Source organism: Nipponia nippon, unplaced genomic scaffold (genome assembly GCF_047370975.1).
Source record: "Nipponia nippon isolate SJK-2023a ecotype South Korea unplaced genomic scaffold, ASM4737097v1 scaffold_2, whole genome shotgun sequence".
NCBI lineage: Eukaryota > Metazoa > Chordata > Aves > Pelecaniformes > Threskiornithidae > Nipponia > Nipponia nippon.
Genome location: NW_028262336.1, coordinates 16,634,848 through 16,662,169, shown reverse-complemented (window position 1 = coordinate 16,662,169; position 27,322 = coordinate 16,634,848). Strand labels below are relative to the sequence as shown.

At 48.8% G+C, this 27,322-nt stretch overlaps 1 protein-coding gene across 2 annotated transcripts; it reads right to left on the bottom strand.

Annotated features, from left to right (window-relative positions):
• Positions 1-259: 259 nt before the first annotated feature.
• LOC104015007 (T-lymphocyte activation antigen CD80) lies at positions 260-26,903 on the bottom strand. 2 transcript variants are annotated; one of them, XM_087756629.1, is made up of 7 exons: positions 26,615-26,903; positions 26,361-26,461; positions 13,271-13,606; positions 10,337-10,618; positions 8,263-8,388; positions 5,148-5,271; positions 260-3,220 (listed from the first exon to the last, which is right to left on the bottom strand). In XM_087756629.1, the coding sequence occupies exons 2-6, from the start codon at positions 26,446-26,448 to the stop codon at positions 5,165-5,167; spliced, it is 939 nt and encodes a 312-aa protein (XP_087612755.1). In that variant the 5' UTR covers positions 26,449-26,461; positions 26,615-26,903; the 3' UTR covers positions 260-3,220; positions 5,148-5,164. The 2 variants fall into 2 exon arrangements, with proteins under 2 accessions (XP_087612755.1, XP_087612754.1); XM_087756628.1 differs by lacking the exons at positions 26,361-26,461; positions 26,615-26,903 and adding an exon at positions 15,926-16,266.
• Positions 26,904-27,322: the final 419 nt, after the last annotated feature.

The window sequence follows — 27,322 nt, the reverse complement described above, 5'->3', positions numbered from 1 at the left end:
CAGCGGATGCTTTTAGCAGCTGCGCAGTGGTGGCTGGGGCTCATGTGAATAATTGAAAGGCTCTGCCACTTCCCAGCACATAGAACAGGCATCTTCTATTACTGAGGAAAGGAAACTGAGTTTACCCCCCCATTTTTTCTTTTTTTTTTTTTAATACAATTAAAGGAGGAACCCCGGGAAAAAAATGTTATATACAAAATGCCCGTGATAAACAGAGCAGCTCACCTGGTACAAAGACCCAGATATTAAGCTGAAAAGGTCTCACAGAAACCATTTTTACTCAATTCACTGAATACAGCATAAGGCAATAGAAAACACGACTCGTAATGTAAGTGCTTAAGGAAAAAAATAAACCAAATAACCTGCCCATCAAGAATATGAAAACAAACTGATGCTAGACATACTTGTTAGTGGGACTTTTTGTTTCCTTTAGAAGGAGTTACTTAAAGTGTCACAGGAGTCCGTGGTGATGTGGAACAGTTTGGCACAGTGCAAAAGACAAACCCTTCTCCAGGAGGCTGTGCAATCATCAGTCAGGAGCAGAAGTGGAGCGTGGGAGAGTCAGAGGGAAAAATGTTGTGCCGGTACAACTGGCAGAGTTGCGCTGTGGCTGGTAAGGTGGAAATGCTTCGTGGTTATAGCAGGGAAGGAAGCACAACGTTGAAAGTGAGCAAAGTAAATACAAAAAAGAGGGTGCTCAGCCTGCAAGAAGCTAGTCGCTTGCTGGAAAGAACAAGCATAGACTGAAAGAAAAGGAAACTTGAAAAGCATGAGACACCATTGCCCATACACCAAGTCCTGCAATAAGGTCAGGCTGCCTTTTGGAAACACTGCTTTCTCCGTCACCCACGTTCTGCTTGCAACCAGAACGCACAAGCGCAAAGAGTGTCGTTTCCTTATCCCCCACCTTGTCTCCTTTTCTCTGTCAAAAAGCCCTCCATAAGAATGTTCTGAAGTTCCCATTTCGCTTCATACAATGGGAAAGCAGTAAAAAAGCTGATGGGGCAGCATGACTCTGCAGGAGTAGAAAGGGAGCAGTCTCTTATTTTTTACTAGCGCCTCGATCTCTTAGCCTCTCATAGCTCAATCCTCTATAAACCGCTTTTAGTCCTCCTATTTCCTCCAGCAATCTCTCTCTCAATATGTACCTGCTAGGAAAAAGTGAAATGGATGGAATATTTTGTTGCTGTGTCCTAGCAAGATAAACAGCTCAAGCAACAAAACATCCCACAAAGAGGACGGCATGCTGCTTTCAGACTTCAGTCTGCCCTGTTAACTACACACATGGATAGAGCAGTAAGGGAATGTGTACAGCTTGCCGTGGGACAGAGCGAAAGGCAAAACCAAACCTGTCAAACTCAGGGCAGGGCTGAGTTAGGTTAGTATGCAGAGTTGCTTAGGAAGCTTGTTGGGGCTTGGGGCTTTTTCCTCTTTTCCCCTCAAAACAAGAAACCACTTTTTCCTACACAGTAGGTAAGCATATCACCCGGATCAGATGAGTCCTATCCAATGTCAGCATACTGTAGGGGATTTCCTTCAAGTCCCAGCTGGGTAGAGAGAAGGCTGGCAGAAAGCAGTGGCATTCAATGCAAAGTAAATCCCTATGCCGCTGTGAGAGACTCCCAAGAATCTGGAGAGCCCACCCTAACAAGCATTCCTGGGCAAACGTACAAACAAAAGCAGACCTAAGTTTATGAAGCAAGGCTCTGAGTTACATTTCATTACAGTAGATACACGGAAGATAACCACTGAGCATTACAGAAATTTAAATGGGATTTACAAGTGTGGGTAGGAAGGAATGCATATAAAAGCTTGTACACGTGTACGTGCAAAGGTGTGTGCACACACCACCACCAGCGGGATGCGCTGTGTCTGATGTGCTCCTGTGTCTCCGAGTAATTTAATGGAGGAGCTGTATCTTGTACCCAGCTTGGCGATGCCATCCTTTCCGGAGAGAAAGGTTATGAGAACAACTGCCACTGCTGTAGCTCAGCAACATCAGTTACCTGTTTGCGGCAGATGCACCTGCCCTGAGAAAGACCCGGCCTTCATTACTTTTTGTGCCCTTACAGCCCTACTGTGACTGGTGTCCCGTACACAGTCGCAGGTAAATGGAGCCTTTGGCCAACGGCAATGGACACGACCAGACATGACCACGGGTGAGGTTTGACTAGGCTATAAACGGGGTCCTGCCAGCGGGCAAATGGAGTCAGTCCTCCTCGGAGCAGCGGGCTTGCAGTTGGGGACTCTCCCCTTGGGTTGCACTGCCGCCCAAGGTAACTCCTTGCGGTTGAGAGCCCTTGCCTTATCAGGTGAGAGATTGCGTGTTCCGAGTCATCATTCTGGAGCTTAGGAATTCTTAAGTCGGCTGTGTAGTATTAAATTCCCATTGGCATCCCAAACCTGTGGTTTACTAATGTTTGTCAGAGTACCAAACACTTTTGATTAGAATAAATATTATTTTTGGTTACATCACCTGCCTAATTGGGCTTTGTGCTCCTCCGCGAGACTGTTAGGTGTGCCATCGGTAGGTATCATTCCCTAAAAAGTCTCATAGCACTATAAATAAGCATGAGGCATATAGTCCCACCTCAAAGTGTTCTTTCATGAAAAGCATGTGCATTATCGCCTCTTTAGGGGAGAAGGGACATGTGTCTGTAATGGTGAAGTCCAAATCCAAAGTCCTGCAGCACAAAGAACAGTACTGGCAGATATCTGTGCATGGCTGAATATAAAAGAAGTTTTAGCTGCTCCCAGTCACAACATGGAGGCACAGCCTGACCTGAGATTGTGTGTTGGGGTCTGGGGACTCCCAAAGGCCAGCTCTGTGTTACTAAAGGGGTAGGTGGGCAAGGGCTACCTGCTAGGGCTCTGAAGGCCCCCTGGTTTTCACAGAGGCAGCAAAAAAAAGCCAGAGGATCCCAAACTCTTGAACTGGTGCGTCGATGCTGACGACACTCTTCTGCTGCCCCGTTGCAGGAACACGGAGGGTCCTCCCAGTTGGAATTCCAGCGACCCCCGCTGTAACGAGACCACCACGCAGCTTCTGTGGCGCAGGTGGGGTTTTGTATTCATTCACACAAGCTTACGTTGTCAGTCTTCTTGAGCAGAGTTTTCTACTGCTGTCATCCCCTTTCGGAGAGCCAAAGGGTCAACGCAATAAGCATTGCTGTACAACGAACGGTGGGGACTGCAGTGCGGAATACACAGGATAAGAAACCTGAGACACACAAAGAAAAGATCTTACTGATTTTTTTCCCCCTCCTTCTTAATCCTAAATGTAAGCCAGAACGTTGCAGAGCCGAGAAGCGGGGATCAGCTGCAATAGCCCTCCACAAGAGGGCTCCTATTGCAGTAAAGAGAGAGCTGTTCAGAGCTAGATAGCTCAAGACGGGCACTACAGTGAGCTACAGACCGGCTCAACACTTACTGTGAACAGCTTTGGACCGTACAGAGGTGCTATCCCTCTGCGAAGTGAGGACGCCTAATGAATGCGCTACCCTATTTAAGCAGCGACAGGACATGGCTCAGTGCACCACACGGTTACAAGATGACAGTCAGCCACGAAGGAAGCACAGCTTCCATCCCTGTCCACAGGCAGCCCTCCCAGGCACCGGAGTTGGGAAACACCAGCCACTTACAGAAAAAGCCTGGCAAACTTTTATAACAAAAGAGGAATGTGGCAGAATGGATTTATTCAGTAGGTGAACTCCCGCCACTCCCATCACAAAACCCCCCAGAATTCATGCTAACCAAGGCTCTAGTATCTGTTCCAGATAGGGCCTTCCCCAGAGGAAAACATGAGTGGGTGGTCAAGTTTGGAAATGAGACGAGTGGCCTGAATGATAGTTTCCCCTCCTTTCCATCTCAAAAACGTTAAGCTTTCAGATTACTGCAACGCACAGCGTGACAAATTCATGACTTCTAGGACTCTACAGCTGTTACTCTACAGCATTACCCTGGCAATTCAGCATGCTGTGGCAAGAGCAGGAAATGCAGTCACCTGGATAACGAGGCGAATAAGAACAGTTAGCTGCTAATCTTTCCTTAAGTCTCCTGACTTGAAAAATGTCTTTCTGGAGGACAGAGCCCTGAACACAGCTGAGCTTTCAAGCCCAAATGAATATGATGCTTTGTAGTCATAAAGCCTTGGTAAGCCAGACTTTTCCCCAGCCCATCCTTCACAGCACCTCATTATCAAAAGCGACTTTTTAGAATACAAGTGTTTCCTGAGCAAGTCTTAGAGGGGAAACTTTTCCTCCTCCATTCCTCCAGCTGCTGAAGGGAATGGAGATATCTCAGAAGTGGACTGGCATCGCTAATCTTACGGGGAAAGCTGGAGTTGTTCTCTTGTTCCCCTCTCCCTCACCACCATTTGGTCAATCCTTCATTTCTACCATCAGTGATGTTCCCATGTTTATGCACCAGATCAGGAACATGGCTCACAGGGCCTCAGCCAGAAATAACCTCTAGGGGATGAAGCCACACGTGGCAGCTGTAGTAGCGATGAGCTATGCCCAAATGAGTCCAACGGGACAGGAACTAAAAGACTGCCCAGTTCTTAGCTGGAAGGCCCATAAAATGAGTACGAGGGCAGTGGCAGGGGGTGTCAGTGCAGACCCTGATGGATGGATGACCGTGCTACAAACCCACCTCTTGGATATTAACCAGCTTCCTTACAGGGGTTCAGAGGAGACACTGACAGTCAAAGTTGTCAAATGTTCCTTTTCTTTCATCTCTCTCTCTCCATCCCCATTTAGTCCCTAAAAATTTATGTTAATTAAGGAAATGAATGCCACAAAAACTTGCATGCCATCCACGCAGGCCCCATTCTATGGAGGAAGCAGCTTAGCAGCCCAGGAAAGTTGGTCCTCTAACACTTTTCACTAGATTCATTTCTAGAAATTTGAAATAACCCAAACAAAGCAATGCCCCACAAGCAACATGAGTGTCATTCCTCTAGTTACCTGACCGGGAAACGCCATGTGTCTGAGTTGGCAGCAGGGCTCTACCACTTTTATTTACCCTAACGGACAGCACACACTCATATTAAAAGCCATACGTGGTTTCGTGAGCTAACGTCGCACGAGAATCTAATAGTATTTGAGAAGCTATTTTGCCAAGAGAAGAATGGTGAAGAAAACTACCTGCAAATGCAATCTGGTCATACAGATGATGTTTCAGATGTCACTTCAGAGCTTACGGGTGGCTTCATACATTCTTTCACACCCTCTTCCACTGAATCCTGAGGCTTACAACAGTGAGAACAGACTGAAAAAGAAGATCCCTCATTAGTATTCAGAATTCCAGAAGACATAGAAGTGCTGAACCCAAATGTCTTCTTCAACAAAGTAAAGTATAACTGACAGTGGGAAGAAAGCAGAGAAGAAATTAAAGAAAGAAAAATCTTTTAGGTCTAGTTACTTCTATGTTTCCTTGGCAGGACTCATCCCTGCAGTACATCTGAACAGGGCTGGCCCAGAGCCATAGTCTGATCTGATAGAAAGCTCTCTTATATATAAACGTTATCTATAGAGTGTCATATGGATAGAACCATTCTCATTAGGACAGGGCTAGGACCTCAGCCTGGCACAAAGACAGGTTGGTACACGCTAAGACAAGGTCAGAAGGGAAATAACAGTAAAAGTTACATGTCGCTAAATGCAGTTTACCAAGCAAGTGAAAGAACACCGGTGTTAGAACCAGCCAGCCAACTCTTTCAGTGCTTTAAACAGAGTTCAGATTAAACAGATCCCCTTACTATCTCATCTCAGCATCTATCAGTGACTTTTGTTTTAATAATTCAAGTTGAATCTCTCTGTACTATTACAGCAAATTGTACTTGCACGAATTTTGCAACATGGATCCTAAGCTATTCTTTAAGTGAGCTCTAATCTCAGTCTAATCTTGGTGCTTTGTGTTAAATCAATTGAAAAGCCAAAAAAAGAAAAATCTGGAGAGTTTCCATTCTTAAATTACTGCAAAGATAGGCTTTGAGCTCCTCAAAGTAGGGGGTTGTGAACCTCAATAAAGCATCTACATGTTTTGGTCACCACCACAATCATGCATCTGAGAACTCATATTTCCGTTTTGCTCTATCTTTCTATTCTTCCCTCCCACACTCCAGCTCTTTGAAGCATGGCTTTTTGAGCTCAGAAACCACTCTTAGCATCAAGGCAGCTCCTGACTCAGCTTTCCCTATGCCAGAACAACAGAGGTGCTCTCAGACCTATTCTGAGCTCCCACGATAGCTCCTGAAAGGTGACCTGTAGCAACACCAGCAGGAAGCACTCTTAGGACAGGTATTTCCCTCCCCAGACAGGTGGCAATGCACAGCAGCACCGAAACGTGACAACTGTACAAACTGGGAAGTTAGACTGAAGCTCTAGCTTCAGTTTCTTACAGTACATACCTGGTCTGGAAAGCAGCTGTACAAAATAGCACCACCTGACTTGGCAAATCTATTCCCTGTGTATATTAGGAAAATGGAACTGAAAGGGAAATTCCCGTTTAGGCAGCCACGTCCCATGCTGTTGCAGGTGATCACATTCTACCGCATTAGTATGCTTTTTACAGCTACTTTAAAAGCAATTTGATTTCTATATAAAAGGCTATCTCAGAATGCCCCAAAATCTTACTAATTTAATGGTAAGGAAACTTTTAATTTCCAGCCTATATTTGTTTTGATCCAAATCTTCCAATTCCAGTTCATTTTCTCCTATAATTAGATGTTTATTATCCACGCAGCTAATGGCACAGGCTGTGATCAGCTGTGATTTTCTTGGTTTCAACCTGCTTGCTGCTTTCCCATTGACATAGCCCCAGGGAGCAGCAGGGCAGACCCAGCACCAGTGTCATAGGGGCACATGAGTGGAAAATGAGGAGGTGCACAGGTGTAGCCAAGAGTCACTGCCTTACAGAAGCCTCCTTTCTTTGCGATAAAACACCCAAAAGAAAATTAGCCCAGCCTGACTCAGTGGTCACATTAGTTTTTGAAGGGATGTGGTTGGTGAGGAGGGGAAAAGAAAAAGAGTAATGCTACCTCCACACCTCTGACTCGGGAGTGAACTTGCCTGAAGTTGAAATAGGGGCAGCAGAAGACAAAAGCATGACAAACTTACCAGTGTCCCTAAGTGAACTGAGTCCCGGCTGCCTAGCAAATAACCTCTTTGCAACGGGGGATACCACTGTGACCATGATGAGCTAAGACACTCAGACTGGTGGCTTCTGGTTTAAGTGGGCTGAACACAGGGCACTGCCAGTGTGGGATTCTTGCCTCCAGACTTGACTTCCCCAGTGACCTGACAGAACTTGATTGGGTGATATTTATAACGTGTTGCGAGGCCTGCTGCCTTTCTCCAGGACTGCTTTTCAAAGCTGCTAACAGGGTGTGGATAGGACATCTACTGCTGTTGACTTTCCATACTGTCTGGATGCCCAGCTGCCTTTATAAATCCATTAGATGTCTACCTACATCTTCAGGGGCTTTCTGGCTAGATCAGCTTAGACATGATTAGGAGCAACAGCTAACAGATGAGATTTTTTTGAGCCACCAAAAAAAACCCCCATCTATTCAGCTGCCAGCTAACCCTGAGATGCTTGAGGTGCCCTTTGCCATTGAAAAACTCCTGGAGACATGTCTGGAGTTACTGAAGACTTCATGGGGTGGGACAGGGCACCTCACCTGTGCCATTTTTGGCCACACAGATGACAGATCCATCTCTCCTGATCGGGATTCTCCTAAAAGTGGGACATTGCTATGCTTAAGTCTTTTCTGTGGCCCTAGCACTCTGTATTTTTGTAACTTTGGCTCTGTGACTTTTCTGAGGGATGGTCTAAGTAGGGTGTGTAGAGCGATCCAATTTTGGAACTAACAGTGCTCAGATGTATCTATCCTGATCACCAAGATTCTTGGCATCTTCAAGCATCTTAATACATAAAAATGGACCTTTATGAATCTCTTCAATTCTGTATACCCCTGATTTTGGAAATATTCTGATCTGCTGTCAAAACTCCCCATCACCCCTTCACTCTCAAACCTGAACCCTAGAGCTGCCTGCACACAAAATGTAGGAAAGTCCTGAGCTGGACTTAGATTTTGCGACAGTAGATGCTGCATGAAGAAAAAAAAAAAAAAAAAAGGAAATGAGAAGAAAGTACAAAAATACCTAGTGTATCAGTATAGTTTCTATAAATATGTATTTTACATAGAAACTCCATAAGCAGTAAGAGACTGTTTCTTGAAAAAGGAGCTACGCTTACCATGCCTTGGGAGGTATCTTGCTGCTAGGGTGATAGCCAAAATGAAGATGATGATGATGATACTTGAAGCAGTAATGACATTATAAGATGGAGGCACAGTAGGGACAACACAGTCATCTTTTTTTTCTGAAACAGAAGAAATAGAACATAAATAAAGGGCCCAACAACATATTGGCATTTTCATATAAGAGCAGGTATGTGAATTTTGGTGGTTCTGGCCAAATTCTAACTCAAATATTCAGCCTGAAAATTTACCTATTCAATAAACAAACAGATAAAGCCGGCACCTAAATTTCTTCCATTCCCCCACATTTGCTATGTGCTGAAATTTTTAACTCATCCACAGAATCTGAAATGCTGGGTCTTTGTCCACAACAGGACTGAGACAAGCAATATTTAAAAACATATAAGCTGTTTTTAAAAGAAACTGGTTAGGATTGGTGGAAAAGCCTGAGTCCATATCTAGAAAACTACTGTTCTTAAAGGTACTCTGCAGTTTTTCTTACTGCTTTCACCAGATTTATGCCTGATTTTTTTGCCTCTGAATTCACAGGTGATGGAGAATGATGCATTAAACAGACTAGAATAGACTTTTTTTGGCATGGCCAGACAAGAGTGTTGTGGCAGAGTTCAGTTTCAGTGGATCTGGAGCCTTTGGCTTTTCACCACTGGAGACGACCATTCTGCCAGTTGGACATTAGAGTAGATAACAGGCCATTCCCGTACAGTACAGGACAACTCTAATTCAAGAGGAGGGACAGACTTGGTGGATATTCATAGGTCTTCAGATTTTCATCATCTGCATCTGGCACAATTAAGCATCATTCAACTTCTAAGACACTAGCCTGAGCCGCTGTACAATCTTCCCCTCCCCTCCTATGTTTACCAGAGGCTGTATTCTGTCTGGAACTGCGTGCTCATGAAAGACTTGTTTGGAGGAGCATTTCCATCATACCAAAATGGGAGTGGTTCCACATCTTAAAAATCAAAAAGTGGGGGTTTTGTGACTGCTGTTGTCACTGTTGATTGCACCCTCCTCTGAGAATCTGTGTGACAATAGTGTATTACTATTACTACTTTTTTTGTTGCTTTCCTTTTCTACGTAGTACGATATTCATAACCTTCTTCCATTACCATCTCTAGGGACATTATGCACTACATCCAGCAATAACCAATATTCATAAAGCACTAGTTTCTGGCATTCGTCCTGAAGCTGAATGGCACCTCTCCTCACGAGCCCCTTTGATTTTAGTAAGATGAATAAGGTACTTTGATGAATAAGGTAAAATTCCCTAGGAAAAACAGCACTTCTCTAGCTTTTTGGTAACAACAAGAAAAAAAAAATCCTTTTGGCTTTAAGAATTTTCTTGCAAATCCCCTTCTACTGCAAAACATCTGGACTGTAGCATGTTGCCTTCCCTCATGCTGTTTCCACTTGTGCCTCAAGCTTTTCAAAGCACAGACTTATCTATTATGTTATCACTTTTAAGCCATGCACAGTGATGGAATTTTTTCTGTATGAGTTAACCCTATATTAAATACGTGTATGAAAGCAGAATTTTGTCTAGACCCCAGCTGACAGTTTCTGTCACTGAGGCAAGAACAAACATGCTTGTTAAATGACAAAATTCTTTTTACGTGCAACCTGTGGCTTTTAAGGCACATGCATTTCTCAAGTCCCACCATTCGAATACCAGGTCTGTGTCACGCAACTGGCAGTGAGACCGTGCTGGTACAGAGGGGCACTGAATGGTGGCAACCCCAACCCGTGGGAGCCACCAAGGCTGCCATCACCAGGTCACAACGGGATCCAGTTGCCCTCTCCGCCCAGCTGTGACTCACGGTAGAGCAGCAGGAAGACAGAGCCATCTCTGCTTGTCAGCCACTGTCATAACTCTCCTCTCCCAGCCCCGCTGTCTTACAGCCTTCGAAATATTTTGGTGTGCAGCTCACAGGCAGGACCATTGGGTCATCCTTGGTTGAACAGATACACAAAATCTACCGTTTTCTCAGAGAGGCAACTCAGCAGATTCAACAAAATGGTTTTGTAACACAAACTATTAATAAAACCTACTCAGAAGCAAACTGGTGGACTTGACAAAGCCATTGTATTCAACAGAGCAAGTGAAGCTGACGTCTTTGGTCACGTTGAGCCACAGTTTGCCAGTGACGTTGTACAGGCTGAGGCTGGACATGGACACCCAGCTGGTATTCCACACCACGGACATGTTGTTGAGGACTCCAGAGATTTTGGGTTTGGGGAAACCTCCATGAGAAGAACAGCTTACCACCATCTCAGTTGATTCGCAAGAATGAGCGGATACTTCTGCTGTTATGTTCGGCTTACTGAAGTCAGCTGAAGCAAGAAAGATTGAGTTACCATTCTGTCAGATTACAGTGTGGGCTGCAGTCCTGATCACCCACAGCCAAAGCAAAGACTCCCCCACAGGGCATTCTTCCTCTATCATAATCTGTTTGGCCTTTCTTTTGCCTTAGCATTCCCCCCACAGCCTTGACTGGATATGGCCTTGGCCTTTGCTTCTTTTCCCCCCTGGGCAGTACACAGACTTCGTGACCCCTCCTCTCCAATGCCGCCATTTCTCTCTGCATACAGCAGTTTGTGGAACAACAGAAGGAATCATAAAACGGGTAGGAAAAATACAGGACTGAATAAAAATCCGTCTTACAGGCAATGGTAGACAATTTCCTTTTCCCCTCCCTCATTAGTCCCTTCCCAGCGGCCCGTCCCTGCTGGGGAAGGAGGCGAGGCAGCTGCTGCTCTCTCAGCCTGGATGGCCAGCAAGCGGCTGAATTACATTTTCTGCATGAGAGCCCCTCCAGAAGGCCCAGCTGAGAGCAAGACCCAGTCATACTACTCATTGCAAAAATACATTGCAATACACAGGTCCTCTCAGAACACGTTCTCACCGGACTTTTTTTTCTCATTGCCAAAGACAGTTTTCAGAGGTTTCCCACCCACACAGCTTGTTCCATGCCTTCCCACCCGGTCAGATGTATTGCTGTAAGTGTTTGTGAGGCTGCATGGTGAAATGGATGAGAGGACTAATATGAGTGAAGAAGGAGAAGAAAGGTGGTGTCTTTTAGCCTGCTTCCCTTTGCTACTGTGGTTCGTGGTGTTACTGTAAACAGTTGTGTTGGTACAACTGAGGATGCCCACGGGTTGCAATAAACGGCCCAGGGTGAGGAGGAGGAGGCATGGGGTGGCAAAGGAACTATTTAAGGCAACTCTCCCACTGCAAAAATCTCCGTGGGACCACATCTTTAGCAAGAGAGGAACCAGTCAGAAAGAGAAACTCAGCATGTGGCTTCCTGGTGGGCATAAGTCACACCAACGCCACCGCTGCCAAAGGGACCGAATTCTCCCTCCCACCCCCGCCAGCTGTAGGCCCGTAGCCCGCACACCCCCTCAGGCGCTCGCCCCAGCCATGGCAAGGCCAGGCAGAGAGCTGCAGCAGGTTGCTCAGCTCACTGCAAAATGACCCCTTCTGCGATGGCTCCCTGCCTGACTCACTGTTTGACGACAGGACTGCTGGGATAAGGCAGACAGCCTTGCGGTCATAGCGCGTCTTCCACAGCTTATGCTGACCACGAGCCCACGGTCTAGGCTACTGAGTAACTAGTGAAAGAAACTTGCTCAACATTGCACAGCCAGCCAGTGGCAGACAAGGAGATTTCCTTCCAGGCCCACTATCTGTTGAGCAACACGGCATTGACATCCAGTCTGGAAAGTCCCTTCAGACATCCCAGCCGACTTCACCAAGGCTCTCTGATCGGTCATCAGGGAGTGACGCCTTTCTGCCTCTCGCAGGGTAGCCTGATTGCAGCAGGGGCAAGGGGAGCTTTCCCTTTCCTGATCCCCGCAGTAACTGATCCCACTTTTCCAAAGGGAGCAGAAGTCTACCACAATTATTACAACTGGCCTGTTAAGACAGCAAAGGGATTTCTGGATGGAAAGACACTGGAATATTTGCGGAGAGGAAAAGAGATCCGTTGTTTCACGTTTTTCGTGCAGTTAACTTCTCAGCCCTCACAGCTAGAGAGGGTGCTGGCAGCGCACTTCCCTTTTTTCATATTGGTTCCCAGAAAGATCACTAAATTTGTCTCCTTGCACATATGCCCACCATGCCCTCAGACAGGCAGGCAATGGCCAGACCTCAGGAGCTTGTTTATTTTGCTGACAAATCTCATTCCAGATGGGGAATGCTCATTCAGCTGGCTTATCTGGAAGATTCCTGGAACTCTCTGCTGCTAAAGGTATTCAAATGTATGTATATATTTATATATGTCACCAGTATCTCTGCCTTTGGTTGAAACCAACCGCCACAAAAACAGTGGTGGAAATGGAAAATAATGTCAACGGAACTTTTTGTAGCCTCCAAGAAAAGATTCAGATTCGTTTTGAGCAAAGGAACTCGGGTTGTTTCTTTAAGGTAAAAAGCCTCAGATCTCCAGCTGAGTTCAGCCGTAGGTTGTGGAGCTGCAGGGTAGCCGGCAAGCTGGCCATCCCCCCGGAGAGCCTGGGCTCCCAAGGGGTTGGATGCAGGGCTGGGATGCCGCTGTGGCCACAGAGGAGGAATGCCACCCACCCCATTCCTCTTTTGGCTTGGATGCTTCCCGCGCACCAAGGGCTTGGTCCCTGCTTTGCCCAAAAGACAGCAGGGGGCAGAGGCGGCCCAGGGCACCCAGCAGCAGTGCTGCCTGGGGAGGTGCCCAGGGACGGTCCTTGCCCAGGAGCGAGGCATCAAGGGGAGGATGGTGGGCTGGTGGTGGGAAAGGTGGATCTTCTGTACCTGGGGCAGCTTTGCAAAGGTAAGGAGGGAGGCTGCTAGAATGGAAATACAGGGGCCTTAACGCACCTTCCACCACTCTTTTAGGCTTCCTGATGAAAGTCTATCTGCTACACTATGACACTAAGCTTGGAGGAGTGTTTCTTACCCCCAGAGGCTGGCACCAGAAAGCCTCAGGTGTTGGGAGGCAATCCACCTACCTGTAACAAAGAGGGTGACATGCTCATCACACACAACTGAGTTCTGCGAACGTCTGCGGTGCTGAACCACACACTGGTAAGAGCCATTGTCCAGGATTTCCACGGGGGAGATCCACAGGGTGAGGTTCCTGGTGTCCATCTCTGTCCGGTTCTCATACCGCTTGTGCTTGGAGATCATGTTCCCGTCCGCGTAGGCAAGCACAACCTCTGTGATGTTCTTCTGCCAGTAGACCCGGTAGTTATGTAGGCTTTCTGAGCTGGGAATTTCATGACAACAAAGCAGGCCGACTTTTTCTCCTGCTTTGCTTTTGACTACTTTCTTCTCCAGTGCGTAGCCTATAGGTGGGGGGCAAACAAAAGTCAGTGAGACTTGTGCCAGGACCTGCTGCATCGAGCTCACCTCTTTGGCTCTGTCTGTGCCCACTAATGTACCTCATCACCCACGAAGCTGTTTACAGCTTCGGCTCTGCACTGAGGGGAGGCCTGCCTTGGCACTGCCTTTTACGTGATGTTCCAGTCCTACTTAGGATCCTGAGCGAGCGGGCATACAGTGATTTCTGCATGGATTACTGAAGGCAAAGGCAGGAGAGTTACCTGCCTGAACAGAAATTTTGCTGGCCCCTTGAAAAAACCACACCTCAGAGTAAAGAATTGCCGTTATTCATGTAAAGGGATAAAAACATACATGCCCAAACTGCTATCTCCTCTGCTCTCCCTTTTCAGAGCTCAGGGTTTGGAAAGTCTGTGTCATCCTCCGGTGGGTTTTCTGCATGCCAAACAGGGCCACACTGGACTATTAGTTTGGGGGTTCGGGTTTTTTTGGTAAAAGAATAAAACCCAAAGCTTTCAAGATCCCAGAAGCTAGAAGCAACCCTACAATGATAAACAAAGGTTACAGCCACGCTGTCCTCAGCCTCCTAGTATTAGCAAATGAACGATTTTGCCTAGTCTAGCTAAAACAAATTTATATTTGCAAAGGGCCATTGGCCTCGCTTGGGATTACTTGCAAACCAGCACAGGCATTCCTCAACTCCTGCCCAGCGACCGCATTGGCGCCATACATAGTATACAGGCCTGTGCCTACAATAACAAGCTGAGGCCTTTGCAAGGGGGAAATTCAGTACAACTTTGACCAGGTTAGCAGTAATCCCCCAGCTTCACACTGTGACTGCTAAGCACACCGCTCCCATGATCAGCCCTGCTTTCCCACTCCCCTTCCTCCTTCCAGTGGGTAGGTGCTCACCGGGGCCAGGACCGGGCACAGGAAGGAGCAGCCTAGCAAGGAAGCTGTTACTGGAAGAGTCGCCCAGGACTGACACACGGTCCTGTGCTGCAGCAAGGCCAGGGCAGGTGGTCGGGCTTTCGCCTGGGCTTGTGCAGCCTTGAGGACGATGCTTATCCCTGCGCGCCCTCCTCTGTTAGTCCAGAAGGTCGGGTTGCTTTACATTTGCCCTGCTTGCCTCAGCCTCGCTACCTTAGCATTCATCTCCAGTAGCGGAAGGGGGATACCAATCTGTTGCACTCCACTGACTGAGAGCAGAAAAACAAGGAAACAGCCGGCCTCAGGACAGAGAAGATTCAAATTCCCTCTTCCTTCCCTGCAGAACAGATCTCAGTAAACACAGCTGAGAAAGCAGGAAAGTCCTGACCAGGCAGTGTATAGGGAGAGTGCAGCATCAGCCATCCATGGAATTGAGAGCCCATGTGCAAAGCCTGAGCCTGAAGCATGCAATGAACACTTGACAAAGCTGAGCCTAACAACTGCCACCCACCCTCAGCAAAACCTGGCTGATGCTGGCTCACATGTTATTGTCACTGCTAATGCCTACCCACAGCCACGCCGTTCACTGGCACAGTGTGCAGCGCTCGGGGTGTGACCGGCGTGCTGTGACATTCAGATTCAGCTGAAGTGTCCAAAACAGCCACAAGCTTGTTGCCCACCAGGGCTTATTTGCCTAGAGGTGACTCACAGACCCTTAGGACACTGTCACACAGCCGGCAGCGAGGCTGACCTGTGCTCAGCAGCACACCCTGATGACATGATGTGCCTTGCAGTCCTCCAGCCGCCGGTGCTGGAGGGAGACCAGCAGATGCTCAGCCTGATCTTGGGGCAGCACTGGGGCTGCTTGATGAAGTTTAGCCCAGGCAGAGAGCTTGGGACAGAACGTGAAATAAGTTTTCACCCCCTTCCCCTGCGACACACCTACCCCTGTCCCACCCACATGCTTTACATTAAATCCACAGGAAACACACTAAAAAATACTGGGGAGGTCCTGGCACCATTATGGAATGCTTTAATACCAATTAAGTAGAATATGTAATTAAACAAGCAACTTCTCATTTAACTGGTTTCCCTCTACTCAACCACTTCATTGGTCTTCCAAAGGGAAAGATTCAAGACACAATCCTCTCCCCCGCCACTACCTGTACTTCCCCTTATAATGCACTGCAGACTACGAGCAGCCAGACCGGGGCAGACCAGGAGCCCACTCAGCCCGCTGACCTGTGTCAGCCAGCAACTGGTAGCAAAACGGTAGAAAAAACAGTTCTTCCACACCGCGCGGGATAAGAACTGCCATGCCCTGACAACCTGTGGCAGTCACAAGTTTAGGGATTTCTTGACACTGGCAGTTTAATCACTACTGCTAGACCTACCCTTCACAAAGAGATCTTTCCCCTTCAGGAATGCACGTATATTTTTGGCTTCTACAACATCCTGTGATGATGAGTTGCACGGTTTGATTACACGCTGTGTGAAAAAGCATTTCCTTCTGTGCACCTTAGAAGCATCCCACTTTAGGCTGTGATTCTTGAAGTTCCTCCTCCTGTGTGTCTGCATGCATTTGTGTGTGTGCGTGTGTGTGCGCGCGTTTTTTCCTCTCGCCCTCATCTTCGCTTGTTCTCACAGTTCAGCTCTTACTATTGCTGGAGAGATTCACAAGAGCAGCCAGTCAAACTTTGGGATTGTGGAGCCCAATAAAGTCAATTTTCTATTTTCTTTTGCAGCAATAGGGGAAGAGTAGGCGTACAGTAAATGTCAGGGTGACATCGCATCATGAGTTGCATGAGGTTCTCCACGCCTTGCCCCTAAGAGTCTCCTTTGCAACCAAAAGGAGAACAAAAACCTCCTCGGCAGTACATGTGCAGGGGCTGGAAACTCCTGCTGATGTCACATCTGTCCTTAAAAGGCTCTGCACCCTTGAAACTGCAACTTGAATGCTGCAAGCCTGAAGGAACCAAAGTCCACGAAGAGTCATTCAGCCCCACAAAAGTCCCCTTTCACTTTAAAGGTGAACTGCAAAGCAAAAATGAAAATTCAGTTCTGTCCCATTTCTGTGCTGAATGCTCTCCGTAACCAGGCTGTGGGGGAGGTATCCACTGTGGAAATAATTTTTCATGACTTTTCTAGAAAAAAAGATCCCTCCTCTTCCCATGTCCCCTGAAGCCCCCCCACTCCCTTGCTGTGCACACACATTGCTCCATCGCTGGAAGCCCACGGTGTGTGGCAATGCTGAACCGATGAAAGGGCTGACTTTGTGTTCCCCAGGCAGAAAAACATGTTTCATTCAAACTATGCGTGTGCCGTAGATGCCCCACATGGCAGGGCTAACGAGAACAGAAAGGTAAGTGTAGAAGAAACCTGTCCTTTCTCGTTTGCTCCAAGAGTCAGCAAGCAGGAGAGCTGTTGAGCCTGTATCCCTATTTCCTTCACTCCTTGCCCAAGTTGTGTTTCAGAAATTCCCCAGCCACAGAGAGCTTGGTTATCCTGGCCACGCATACAGTCGGGCGGTATGGGAGGAGCAGATTGCCTCCGGGACAGAAGTCCTGCAGAGACAGTTGACTGTAAAAGGCAGTAAAAGACCACGCCATGCTTTAGAGAAGCAGCACTGAACTGTTGGAAACCTTCAGATAATTCCCAGTGAACAGAAACCCCAAAGCCATTCTCTTTCCCCTCCTTTCCCCATTTCTGAACTGCTTTGCCTTTTTTTGATCTTACCTTGTGTTACCTTGCTTCGCACACAACCCACAAAGCAATGCACATGAAGAGAAAGGTCCTTCTTGGTTGGCCTGGAGTCCTTTGCCCCCCCATGTAAGCAGCAGGCAAGACAGTGGATCTGCACATTTTTTCAATTGACAGTCCTGCAAAAAGCTCTGAGGCATGTTGTTGGCAGCCCTCCAAAACTAGGAGGGTCAAAACAGCCTTGTGTTGCTTTTTTCCCCGTAAGGTCCCCTATTTATCTTTGCAACAGCAGTTGGTCTCTCTACTCTTAAATTATTGGCATCACTGACTTTGCCTAGGACCACGCACCCAGGATTCCCACTCTGCCAGGGCACCAACACTCTTCTTGCCCTCTGCCTGGGCGCGGGCTGGAAAAAGGGACTTCAATCAGCTCTGGGAGTCGGTGCACACCGTGTCGTAGCAAGGCAAGGGCACTTCTGGTAACCAAGCTGGGCCAGCTGGGGAAAACATGTCTCATGGAGCTGTGGCTTTCTCCTGGCAGCAGTCCCCTGGGGTCAGTGCGGGAATCACACCCGACAGTCCCCAAGGAATTCTGCAGCTCAGGCCTCTCATTTTCTGTGAATAGCACATTTGCCCCAAACTTGCAGGATTTCTCCTTTGAGGACAACTCTGTATTTTGTGGGGATTTCTGAGTAAGACAGATACCAGTTGAAAAATTGAGAAATTTTGAAAAGCCGAGTCTTTAAAGGACTTCGGTCTTTTCTTTATCCCAGGTGATTTTACCACTGAGGAATCAGATTCTCCCAAAGATTTCCATAGAGTTAAAATTCAGCAAACATCCTGCGCTACACTGGAATACATGAAGAAATGCTTTGTATTTAAGCTAAAACAGTGTTGTGACACTGTGAATACACTGATCACAGAAAAGACCCCATTAGATGCCCAGATAACTTCTACGTGGAGACATCATGACATTTCAGCAGCACATAAAATCATTGCCTTCCTTTGTGTTTTGCTGTAAAGACCCCGTGAAATGAGAAAGGTGGGATGAAACAGAGAAAAGTGGGTGCTGGCAGGCCCTGCTGGCCATCCTCTTTAAGGAGTCTGTGACTGCATATTAACCTGGGCACGATTGCCTGGCAAGCCTCCTAGGCTCCCTCTACGCAGACTCCACTTTGGCAAGCGGAGGCGTGAAAAGAGAGGTCCTGGCACGCAGAGAAAGGAGGAGCAGCGCTTTCCCCTTGCACAACCCCAAGCCCAACCTTCCGGTCACAAACCGCAGGCCCGCTGCTACCCTTCAGCTGCTCCAGGCTGCTCTGGCAAAGCAAAGCAAAGCCAAGCCGCTGCAAACCCAGCTTGCTTCGCTCATGACACAGTGACCTCTTGCGAGGTCATGTTCCCTTGAGTCATCCCAAATGCGGTGAGAGAGAGGAGCAGAAGAGAAGGCGTCCCAAAGAAAAATAGCGACACACTTCATTCGGCCGCGGTTCTGCTCAGTCTCGCTTCCCTGTGCCCACTCACGCTAGTCAAGCGTGCCCGTGGTCATTAAATGACGGGATTAATCCTAGCTTACGATGATGTCTTGGCTGGCCTGAGGAAGGAAAACAGTTTAAAGAGGTTTTTCTAAAAGTTCAGCTCTGCTTGCTTCTGTGCCGTAACCTTGGGGTGCCCTGCTTGGAGAGGTATACCAAGGGCATGGCACCCCTTACGTGGCTTTATGCACTTCCCATCGTCACGTTGCCACATTCCTCCTAAACAAAACAATAACCTTGCTTCACCCAGCTCTATACTGCATGATTTGGCAACAATCATAATTTCCCCATGGTGTTTTGGTGCTTGACTCCTTCAGCAGCCTTCGTTCCATTTTAATGCTGTTTTGTTTCACATGCAAAGCCTTTAGTGAAGAAATCTTTGAAATCATGAAGCGCCTGTGAAAACCAGGGACACCTTCCTGCGTCTATAGACAGAAAGACAGCCCACCTTTGGGGGTGCGCACTAATCCCGTTTTTTTTCCAGCAACATGTTAACTTGAGGCCTTATTGATGACAAATAAAATTATCAATGTTATTTGTCTCCCTGAGCATACTTCGATAAGCAGCGATGTACTGTAGGTAACACTCATTTCAGAGTGGTTCACAGGGCGCGCTCAACACACGCTGGTGTCCGATGCGGTCCCGGTTTCTTAGACACGCACTACTCCCGCTGAAGCCCTCCCTCCGACCACGGTTTCCTTTGCAGGTTGCAGACTGAACATTCTGCTTTCTCCAGTCTTAATTGTGGCTCACCAGAAAGCAGATTTCACGCCCCTCTGATAGCCTTTTTGCCACGGAAGCCTGCAAGGCAACGGGGAACGAAAGGAAGAGCCAAGGAAGCGCCGTTACTGAGTCACGGCTGTGTCATAAACCTGGCTTCAAAGAGAAGGAAACTCCATTAATCACAAAAAAGTTCCATGATCTGCAATTAGCAACTGAGAATACAAAAGGGAATCTGAAATACTTTGGTAAAAGGGGCTTGCTGCAGCGCTGGGGCAGCTCCAGCCAGCCTGCACCCCTCCCTCTTGCTCCTGCTGTGCCCAGCTCCTGTTTCTGTACTTCTTGAGATAAAGATCTACTGCTTTTGGAGTCACCACTGCCCCAGCTGGGGCAAGCCCACCGCCTGGGTATGTCCAGTCTGCTTTGTTTATAACATGAGTAAGATCGCAACCCTTCACAAGTCAGTCAGCAAATTTCTGGCACTATCCAGGAGGTCAGATCCAAGCAAAGAGCTGGAGACGAGACGCCAAAGTACTTGGGGGCGAGGTGGGGACTATATCGTGTCTTAAGATCTTCCCCTTTGCTGCGGAGCCCTCCACGTGGGTGTTGCTCAGGGAGGAAAGGAAGGAGGGCTTGCTTATCTTCCATGCTGCATAGTGGCAGGGACAACAGCGATGGGGACAGAGAGACGTCCTTGACTTGGGTAAAGGAGCGAAGGCAAGAGTCTTTCTGAACCTTCCCTTTTTCTCCATTCGCAGCACATGGAGCAGGTGACCCCGCTAGAATGAAAAAGGGCAGGGGCGACACTAAATCTGGATGTCCTCAGACGATTTGCATGTTTTAGCTCCTTTCGAGATCAAATTCCTGCAACTGGCTCAGCACTCTTACAATTTCCTGGTTTGGGGCCAGAAACTAGATGTGGCAGTTGTGTAAGACAGGCCTTTGGGGGAGATTTGTCGCACACAAAGACTAAAATAAATTTGTTAATTTTTTCCCCTGCAGAATCTGTCCCTCGCTGACTGGATCACTTCACACTTCCTCTATATTTGTCTTGCAGCTGAAGATGTTCTCAGATCATTTTCCTAATTCCTCCAGTACCACTGCCATGCATACCGCTGTCCTTGCAGCACAGCTGAAGTTGAGGTCCTCCCCACTGCTTAAGGCCCCAGTTCTCTTCCGTGCTTGCTAAATCTCACTGCCTCGTGTGCTCCCCAAGTAGCCAGCCCACTCTTGAAACTAATAGAAGGCGAAAGTGCCCAGTAACCAGGAAAATCAAGTATGATGCCTCTCACATAAGCCCACTCAAAATTAGGAAAATTACAATTTTTTTTTTCTTTTTTGCTTCTGAAGTACTTGTCCACAGTCATAGCAATATTCACCAGTGCAGCTAACAATGCTACAGACCTGCCACCCCTCATCTTGTTGTAAAAGCCTGGTCCCTGTTTGGGCATTAACTCACGAATGCTCTGAAGGCAACAACCTTGACAATAACCCCGCAGCTGGAGGAGAGATTAAGCAGCCCTATATAAGAGTGCAGCATGGCGAATGGTAATTAACTTCAGGATGACTACGAAAACAAGACCAAAGCAGCCCAGAGGTGTCTGAAAGCTACAAAAGCCACGGAGGGAGTGAAATGAGAGACGTGGGCAGGGGCTGCCAGAGGCACTGGCTGGGAGCACCGCGGGGCAGAGCGGCGCGGGGAAGGGGCTCTCTCAGCTGGTAGGAAGCAGCATCTGATGGCGAGGTCTGCTCAGACCAAAGCACTTCCCCCGGCACAGGAATGAAATCCTTGTCTGCCAGGCATTTAAAACAACACCAGAGGGGTATCTGCTACGGGGAGAGCAGCGGTGCACAGAAAGACTTGCCTCGATGCTCTTTTCTAACAACTTTTTATACGATACGGTGGCATTCTGGGCTTGCCAAAAGGTGAATGTCTTTTGAGCGCTGTAGGGCTAGATGTGCCACCATTAGCCAGCAGTCAGCACTTTTATTTTCAGCCAGGGAGTCCCCTGGGACCAATGATATTTTAAAAGCATAACAGTGAAAAAGCAGAAGCAAAGCCTGTGGCATTTCCGTGTTGGGAAAGATTTACATATTCTCAAATGACCTCCTGAGACTCCCGATGGTGATGTCCCTCCAAGGGGACAGAAGAGCTACAATTAAACATAAAGTTCATCTGTTTAAAAACAAAACCGACCTCCTTTCGCCATGCAAACAGACTTCACTGCCTTCAGCACATTTGCCTTGCCACCTCATGAAAAATGCCACACCTACATGCACGCAGCACTTATAGTAGGGAACGCATGTTAAAAAGGAAGGAGAGTTTCTCTGAACATGGAAATTCTCCTCCAGCCTGGCACGACGTTGGGGCACAGCCAGACGACAAACTGGCACCATCGTGCCTTCCCCACACGAGCACAGGGGATCTGTCTCCCCTTTCCCTTCCAACCTCATGTGCTCCCTCTGCTTTCCTTGCAGGGCTTTCCAGAGGCTGGTTCAATACACCACATTGGTGTCAAACATGGGAAAAAAAAAAAAAAAAAAAAAAAAGAAAAAGAAACTTTCTGGTAAGCTGGAAGGTGAATTAGATCATCCAAGGAGGATTGCATAGCCAGAAGCAGAGGAGAGAGGAGCAGGATTGCACCTTTCAGTGGCAACAGCCTGTTTGGCCCCCTCAGCTGTGCTACCTGTCTGCATCCCCCTCTGGGGTACACAGCGTCGGGTGTAAAAGCAAACTGGCACTGAAGAGAGCAGGCTGACCCCCACAAAAAAATAACTCACCACAAGTGAGGCAGGGGGATAACTCCGTCAGTGACAACCTTCATTTATATCAGATTAATGATGCCTGTTAAACCATGCTTGTAACTCAGAATTGAGGCAGTGACGAGCAGCAAAGGCGTGAGGGCGTACAGGGTGGCAACTTCTGCTGGCAACCTAATGCAGTGCATAAAAACTTCAGCCCCCAAACTTTGCATGTTTAAATGCAGGAATATCTGACATTCACGTTGCAAAAAGGTTACAAATGTCTCAGTGATCCAAGAAATGCAAAAAAGCTGCTGCCCTCAGACTAATGTGAGCTCACCAGAATTACCTGGGTTCATTCTGATCTAACTGGAAAAAGGAAACAACGTGGGTGAACATTCGACCGGTAGCTTTACGAACTCAGTATACAGGCATATAACTGTATTTTGACTGTGTAAGAATGTAGCCTGTCTGTGTTTCATTTTCTGTGTTTTTTCTAAAGAATTCTTTCATAAAAAAAAAAAAAAACACAAACAAAACACCCCAAAAAAACACAAAACCAAAAAGCACAACAGAAGAAGTAAAAGAGTCTATAAGCAAAAGCAGGAGCCTTTAGTTGGGTTTCTGTTTCTCCAGTCAAGTTTAGAGCAAGTTTCACTCTGGATAGAGAGACATACAGAAAAAGGAGTTCCTTAGTTCTGCTGCTCTTGGTTTTGAACCAAAGAAATTTCTTTTCTGCATGTCTGGAACAGGAGGAGACAGAAACTCATCCGAAAAAAGAATCAAAAAACCAGCTGAAGGCAGCAAGAGCAATAAGACAGAAACTCAATTTGCATCCAGTGATCAAATGGGCAAATCTGGTACGTAAAGAAAAATTTCTGCCATCTCCACCCTGAAATCTGCCCTAGGCACAACCCATACTGGAGCTGGCACAGAAATTAGCCGCCAAGCACCTAAAGCTCATTGCTAGGCTTGGGGGTGGCCACGAAACAGGGAATCTTTCTCGTTCTCAACCCTCTTTGTGCCTTTCTGAAACCCAGCTCCACTCCGAGCTCTTTGTTGGCAGTAACATGTGAGAGGGGATTCCCAGAGTGAGTTACTTGTGAGCCAGCGCTCACTGGCAACACGAGGGAAGTGGCTATTCCCCCCCTCCCCACTCTCCAATAACTCAGAAAAGCTGTAGGGATTTTCCTCAAAACTTCCCAAAAAAAGTCACCACTGGGAAGAAACCAGGAACTAGATAGTCCCCAGTTGGATGAAGAGACTCCAGGGAAGCCTAAAAGGAATGCTCCATGGACAAAAACCGGGCTCGCTGGGGCCCTGCAATCAGTGCCTATGCCATGTATGCACACAGGGCAGGGAAAGGTCGTACTGGGTGACTTCTAGCAACATTTTCCTAATACAACAAACTGGGACTGAGAACATCCTGATGCTCGTAGGTGGGTGTGAAGGTGCAATGGCAGGAAAAAAACAAGCCCATGGGGATACCAGCAATGCATTCAGACCGTAAATAAATAAGTTTCCGCTGTAATCAAGGCTGTTCTGCCACTTTTCCACTGTGCTGAGACAGCATGGTGTTCCTGCACATCCGTGCCTCCAGCAGCAGATGACATCTCAGCAGCAGCTCTAAATTACACTGGCATTTCAGTGGGTCACCTCAGATGAACCTCAGAGTAGCAAAATTCAATTCAAGGGGAAACAAACGTATCTACGTAGCTTGGGCATACACCATTTCCTATGAACTACAAGCTTCAAATCATCCTTTTTAATTAAGACCCTCTCTCTTAAAGCCGCCTTCTGCTACGATGTAAAAATTCAGCCTGGCATTTCCTATATTACTATTTCACTCAAGTAGGGCATACAGACAGCACCTGCTTTCATCCTAGCATGCTACGTGACCTTTTGGAGCGCTATGGCACGGAGGTGTGCAAGCACCAGAACACCTGGGCTAAGCCCAAAGATGCAAGATGCAGCCACAGGCTCTGGGTGCCAGCTTGGACTGTGCCTTGATGTGGTCATGACCAGTCCCACATGGGGCCAGTTCTGTAAACGCTGGCCTTGGCAACTCACTTAACAACACGTGGGAAGTCACTGGCAGGGCCGTGGCAGACTCCCCTTCACCATTTTGCCACGACAAGGTCAGAAGTTGGTCCTTGTGGTCCCTGTGGGTGACCTAGGGAAGGCATCACCTACAAGTGCCACTAAAGCTTTTAAAATCACTCGTTTGTGGGTAGTGTAGCATGTGTTTTCAAGGGTTGCTAACACAAGAATACCTCTTTTTGGAGAGAAAGGTGGCAGGGTGTGTACGCATGCATACAGAGGGAGAAAGAAAGTGCATCAGATGTGCTGTCCTTGTCAGCCTGCCAAGCAACCTGCTCCCGAGGCACCAGGACTTCCACAGACTCAGTGTGTGGGAAGCATCTAACAACTATGCCCCAAAAGCTGATATAATGCTTTTAAAAAAGCCTTTTTTCCACTCTGCCTCTTGCAGAATTAAAGCCCAGAATTTTGTAATTGACCAGATTTGGAGAAGTAAATCTTCTCAGCCACAGGATGACCAAACCCTGCTGGCGTATGGATTTGTGCCTTGTGTTTCCCAGCCCAGGCACCTCTCCCCACACCTCCCAGCCCATTCCCAAGCCCTCGGTGCCGCCACGCTCCTTACAGCCCCCTCGCAGCTGCCTCCTGCCCTTTCTGTCGGTGGGGCATGAGGAGGGGCAGGGCGAGCTCCGGCTGTTTGGGTGCTGCCCGCGACCAGCCAGGGGCTTCCATGCAGTGGGCAAGGATGCCACATCTCTGCCAGCTCTGCCTCCCTGTCAAATTTCGCTGAAACTGGGCAGGGGCTGTGAAAGTTACAAGCAGGGACCTAAAGAAAGATGGAGAGATGGAAAGCAAGATAAACTATCGTTCCCTTATTAAGCCATATCAAAAAAAGTACAACTACAGGAACACCTAGTTTTCGGTTATCAAACTCGTATTTCTAGTACTGGCTATTAGCACGCATCAGGCTTTATATCCACGTATTGCCAGTCTTTGGTCTTGCAATCAGCATCCTTTTTAGGGAAACTACATGACTGGTTAATTACCACATGCTCATAATTACATTAATAACGTACCACAAGCTCTTACAGCATGGAAGGAAAAACAGTTCTGCACATGACGGATTGTTTGCCCATTGCGGTAGAGGCAAAATACATCTGTGCTTGACACGTGCTTCACAAGCGCAGAGGTAGGGGAAGGAGTGCAGGGGAAGACAGGAGAGCGGAGATCTCACAAGTGATGTTTGAAGTGGTTGCTTTCTTCACAAGTGAGCTCTGTGATTCAATCCCTGTTAAATTCTCCGAGTTTTGTTTTAAGATTCTGAGACTGAAACTCAAAATGAAACTCAGCATCAAATATCTCCCAGTTTCACAACATCAGCATGAAAAGCTCCTAATTTTGCAACACTTGATTTTTAATCAAAGCCCCAGTTCAGCCCGGGTTTGCTCCAGAGTATCGTTAGCTGCAATGAAACACTAAAATTGCCAATAAGCACAACCTATTTTGCATCCACAACGAATCCCAGCTGAGAAGCGAGCTTTGTGCGGTTTCAAGGTTAACATTTCACACAGCCGGGAAGACTCATCCCAAGCCTCTTGAGGTCAGCGGGGACCTGTGGACTTCAGCAAGCTGTGCGGCAGGTCCTCAGAGAAGGACGGGGGACAGCCCTTGCAGTCCTGCGATGGGGACTTGTGGTGTTGGAGAAAGCACTCGCTGTGCCCTCCAACCCGCCGCCCTGCGCGCTCGCTTTTAGCCATCTGAAAAACCGCAGAAACTGCCCTGCCACCGAAGCCCAAGGGCCACACCGCTTGCCTGCTGCGGGCGTCAGCCCCCCGAAAACGCCCTCCTTGCTCGCCCCGGCTGGGACGGGTGACCACCTTCGCTGCCGTGACCGGCCTGGGGAGCCGAGAGCTCGCGGGTCCTCGGCGCCGTGGCCAGCAAGCCAGCCACCCCCAGAGCCTGCCCAGCCTCAGCCCTGGCAGAAGGCACCAGGAGAGCCCGGGGGGCCGCCGTCCCTCGGAGGCCGTCAGGCGGGCCCTGCCGCCCGCTGGGGCCCCGCTCCCTGCCCCGCCCCACGCCGGCCGCTCCCGCTTACCTAAGCTAAGGCAGAGCAGCACCAGGAGCCCGAGCCCCAGCCACCTCCTGAAGGCCAGCGCCGGCGGGGCGGCGGGCAGGCCCGCCATCGTCCTGTAGCTCCTGGGCGGGGAGGAGAGGGGGACAGGGTTAGGGGAGCGGCGCCCGAGCAGCCGCGGCACCCGCCGCCGCGCCCCGCTCCTTCCTGCCCGCCGCCGCCCCAAAAAACCCACGAGCGCAGGCCCGGCCCTCTTCCCCCCGCGGTGCCCCGGGTACCTGCGGCTTCCCCTGGGGCGAGGGGAGGCGGGGGCTCAGCGCCGGGCCATAGGCGCCCGGCTCCTGCCGCTGAGACGCTGACTCCCCGCCGGGGCGCGGGGGAAGGCCGGGCGGCGGGCGGGAGCGCGGCCTCATAAGTCGCCTCACGCCCGCCCACGGCTTCCCGCGGGGCGTGCGTACGCTGCAGCGCCCGCCGGCCGCCCCCCGCCGCCCCGGCCCCGGCCCCGGGTGCCGCCTTCGCCCCCCGGAGCCGGCTGGGATGCGCCCCCGGCGAGGAGTCGGGAGGGAGTCGGGCGGAGGGGGCAGATGAGGGCCCTGCGTCCCGCCGGCGGGCGTCGAGCGGGAGCTGTGGGCAGTGCGGCGCCGCCGGGGCGTCTCAAGCTGGAGTTTAAAATGCAACGAGCTGAAACACCTGACGCTGCTGTGGGAATAAGCCCATAAAATTGCATTTGAAATTAAAAAAAACCAAAACCAAACCACACCGTCATTTCAGGCCCAGCGGGACGTAATCCATCAAGTTCAGGTACATAAAGAAAATTCAAGAAAGACCGCTTAAACCGCACATGTTGGCCGTCACGGCCGAGCACCCAGACAGGGAGCAGCCGCCAGACACAGCACCAGGACCAAACGGGCTCCGGGGAGCATCCACCAGCCCTGGCCAGAGAGGCGGAGGGAGTGCTGGCCTTCCCAGCACCGCGTCCTCCCCGT

What these genes read in the sequence shown, in the direction of transcription:
- LOC104015007 (XM_087756628.1), bottom strand. Translation starts at nt 16,160, where the DNA reads ATGAGGGCGAGAGGAAAAAACGCGCGCACACACACGCACACACACAAA. An exon ending in GAAAGATCTCTTTGTGAAGG is followed by an intron (nt 13,607 to 15,925) that starts GTAGGTCTAGCA and finishes CCCCACCTATAG; the next exon opens with GCTACGCACTGGAGAAGAAA. An exon ending in GTCCACCAGTTTGCTTCTGA is followed by an intron (nt 8,389 to 10,336) that starts GTAGGTTTTATT and finishes CTTCTGTTTCAG; the next exon opens with AAAAAAAAGATGACTGTGTT.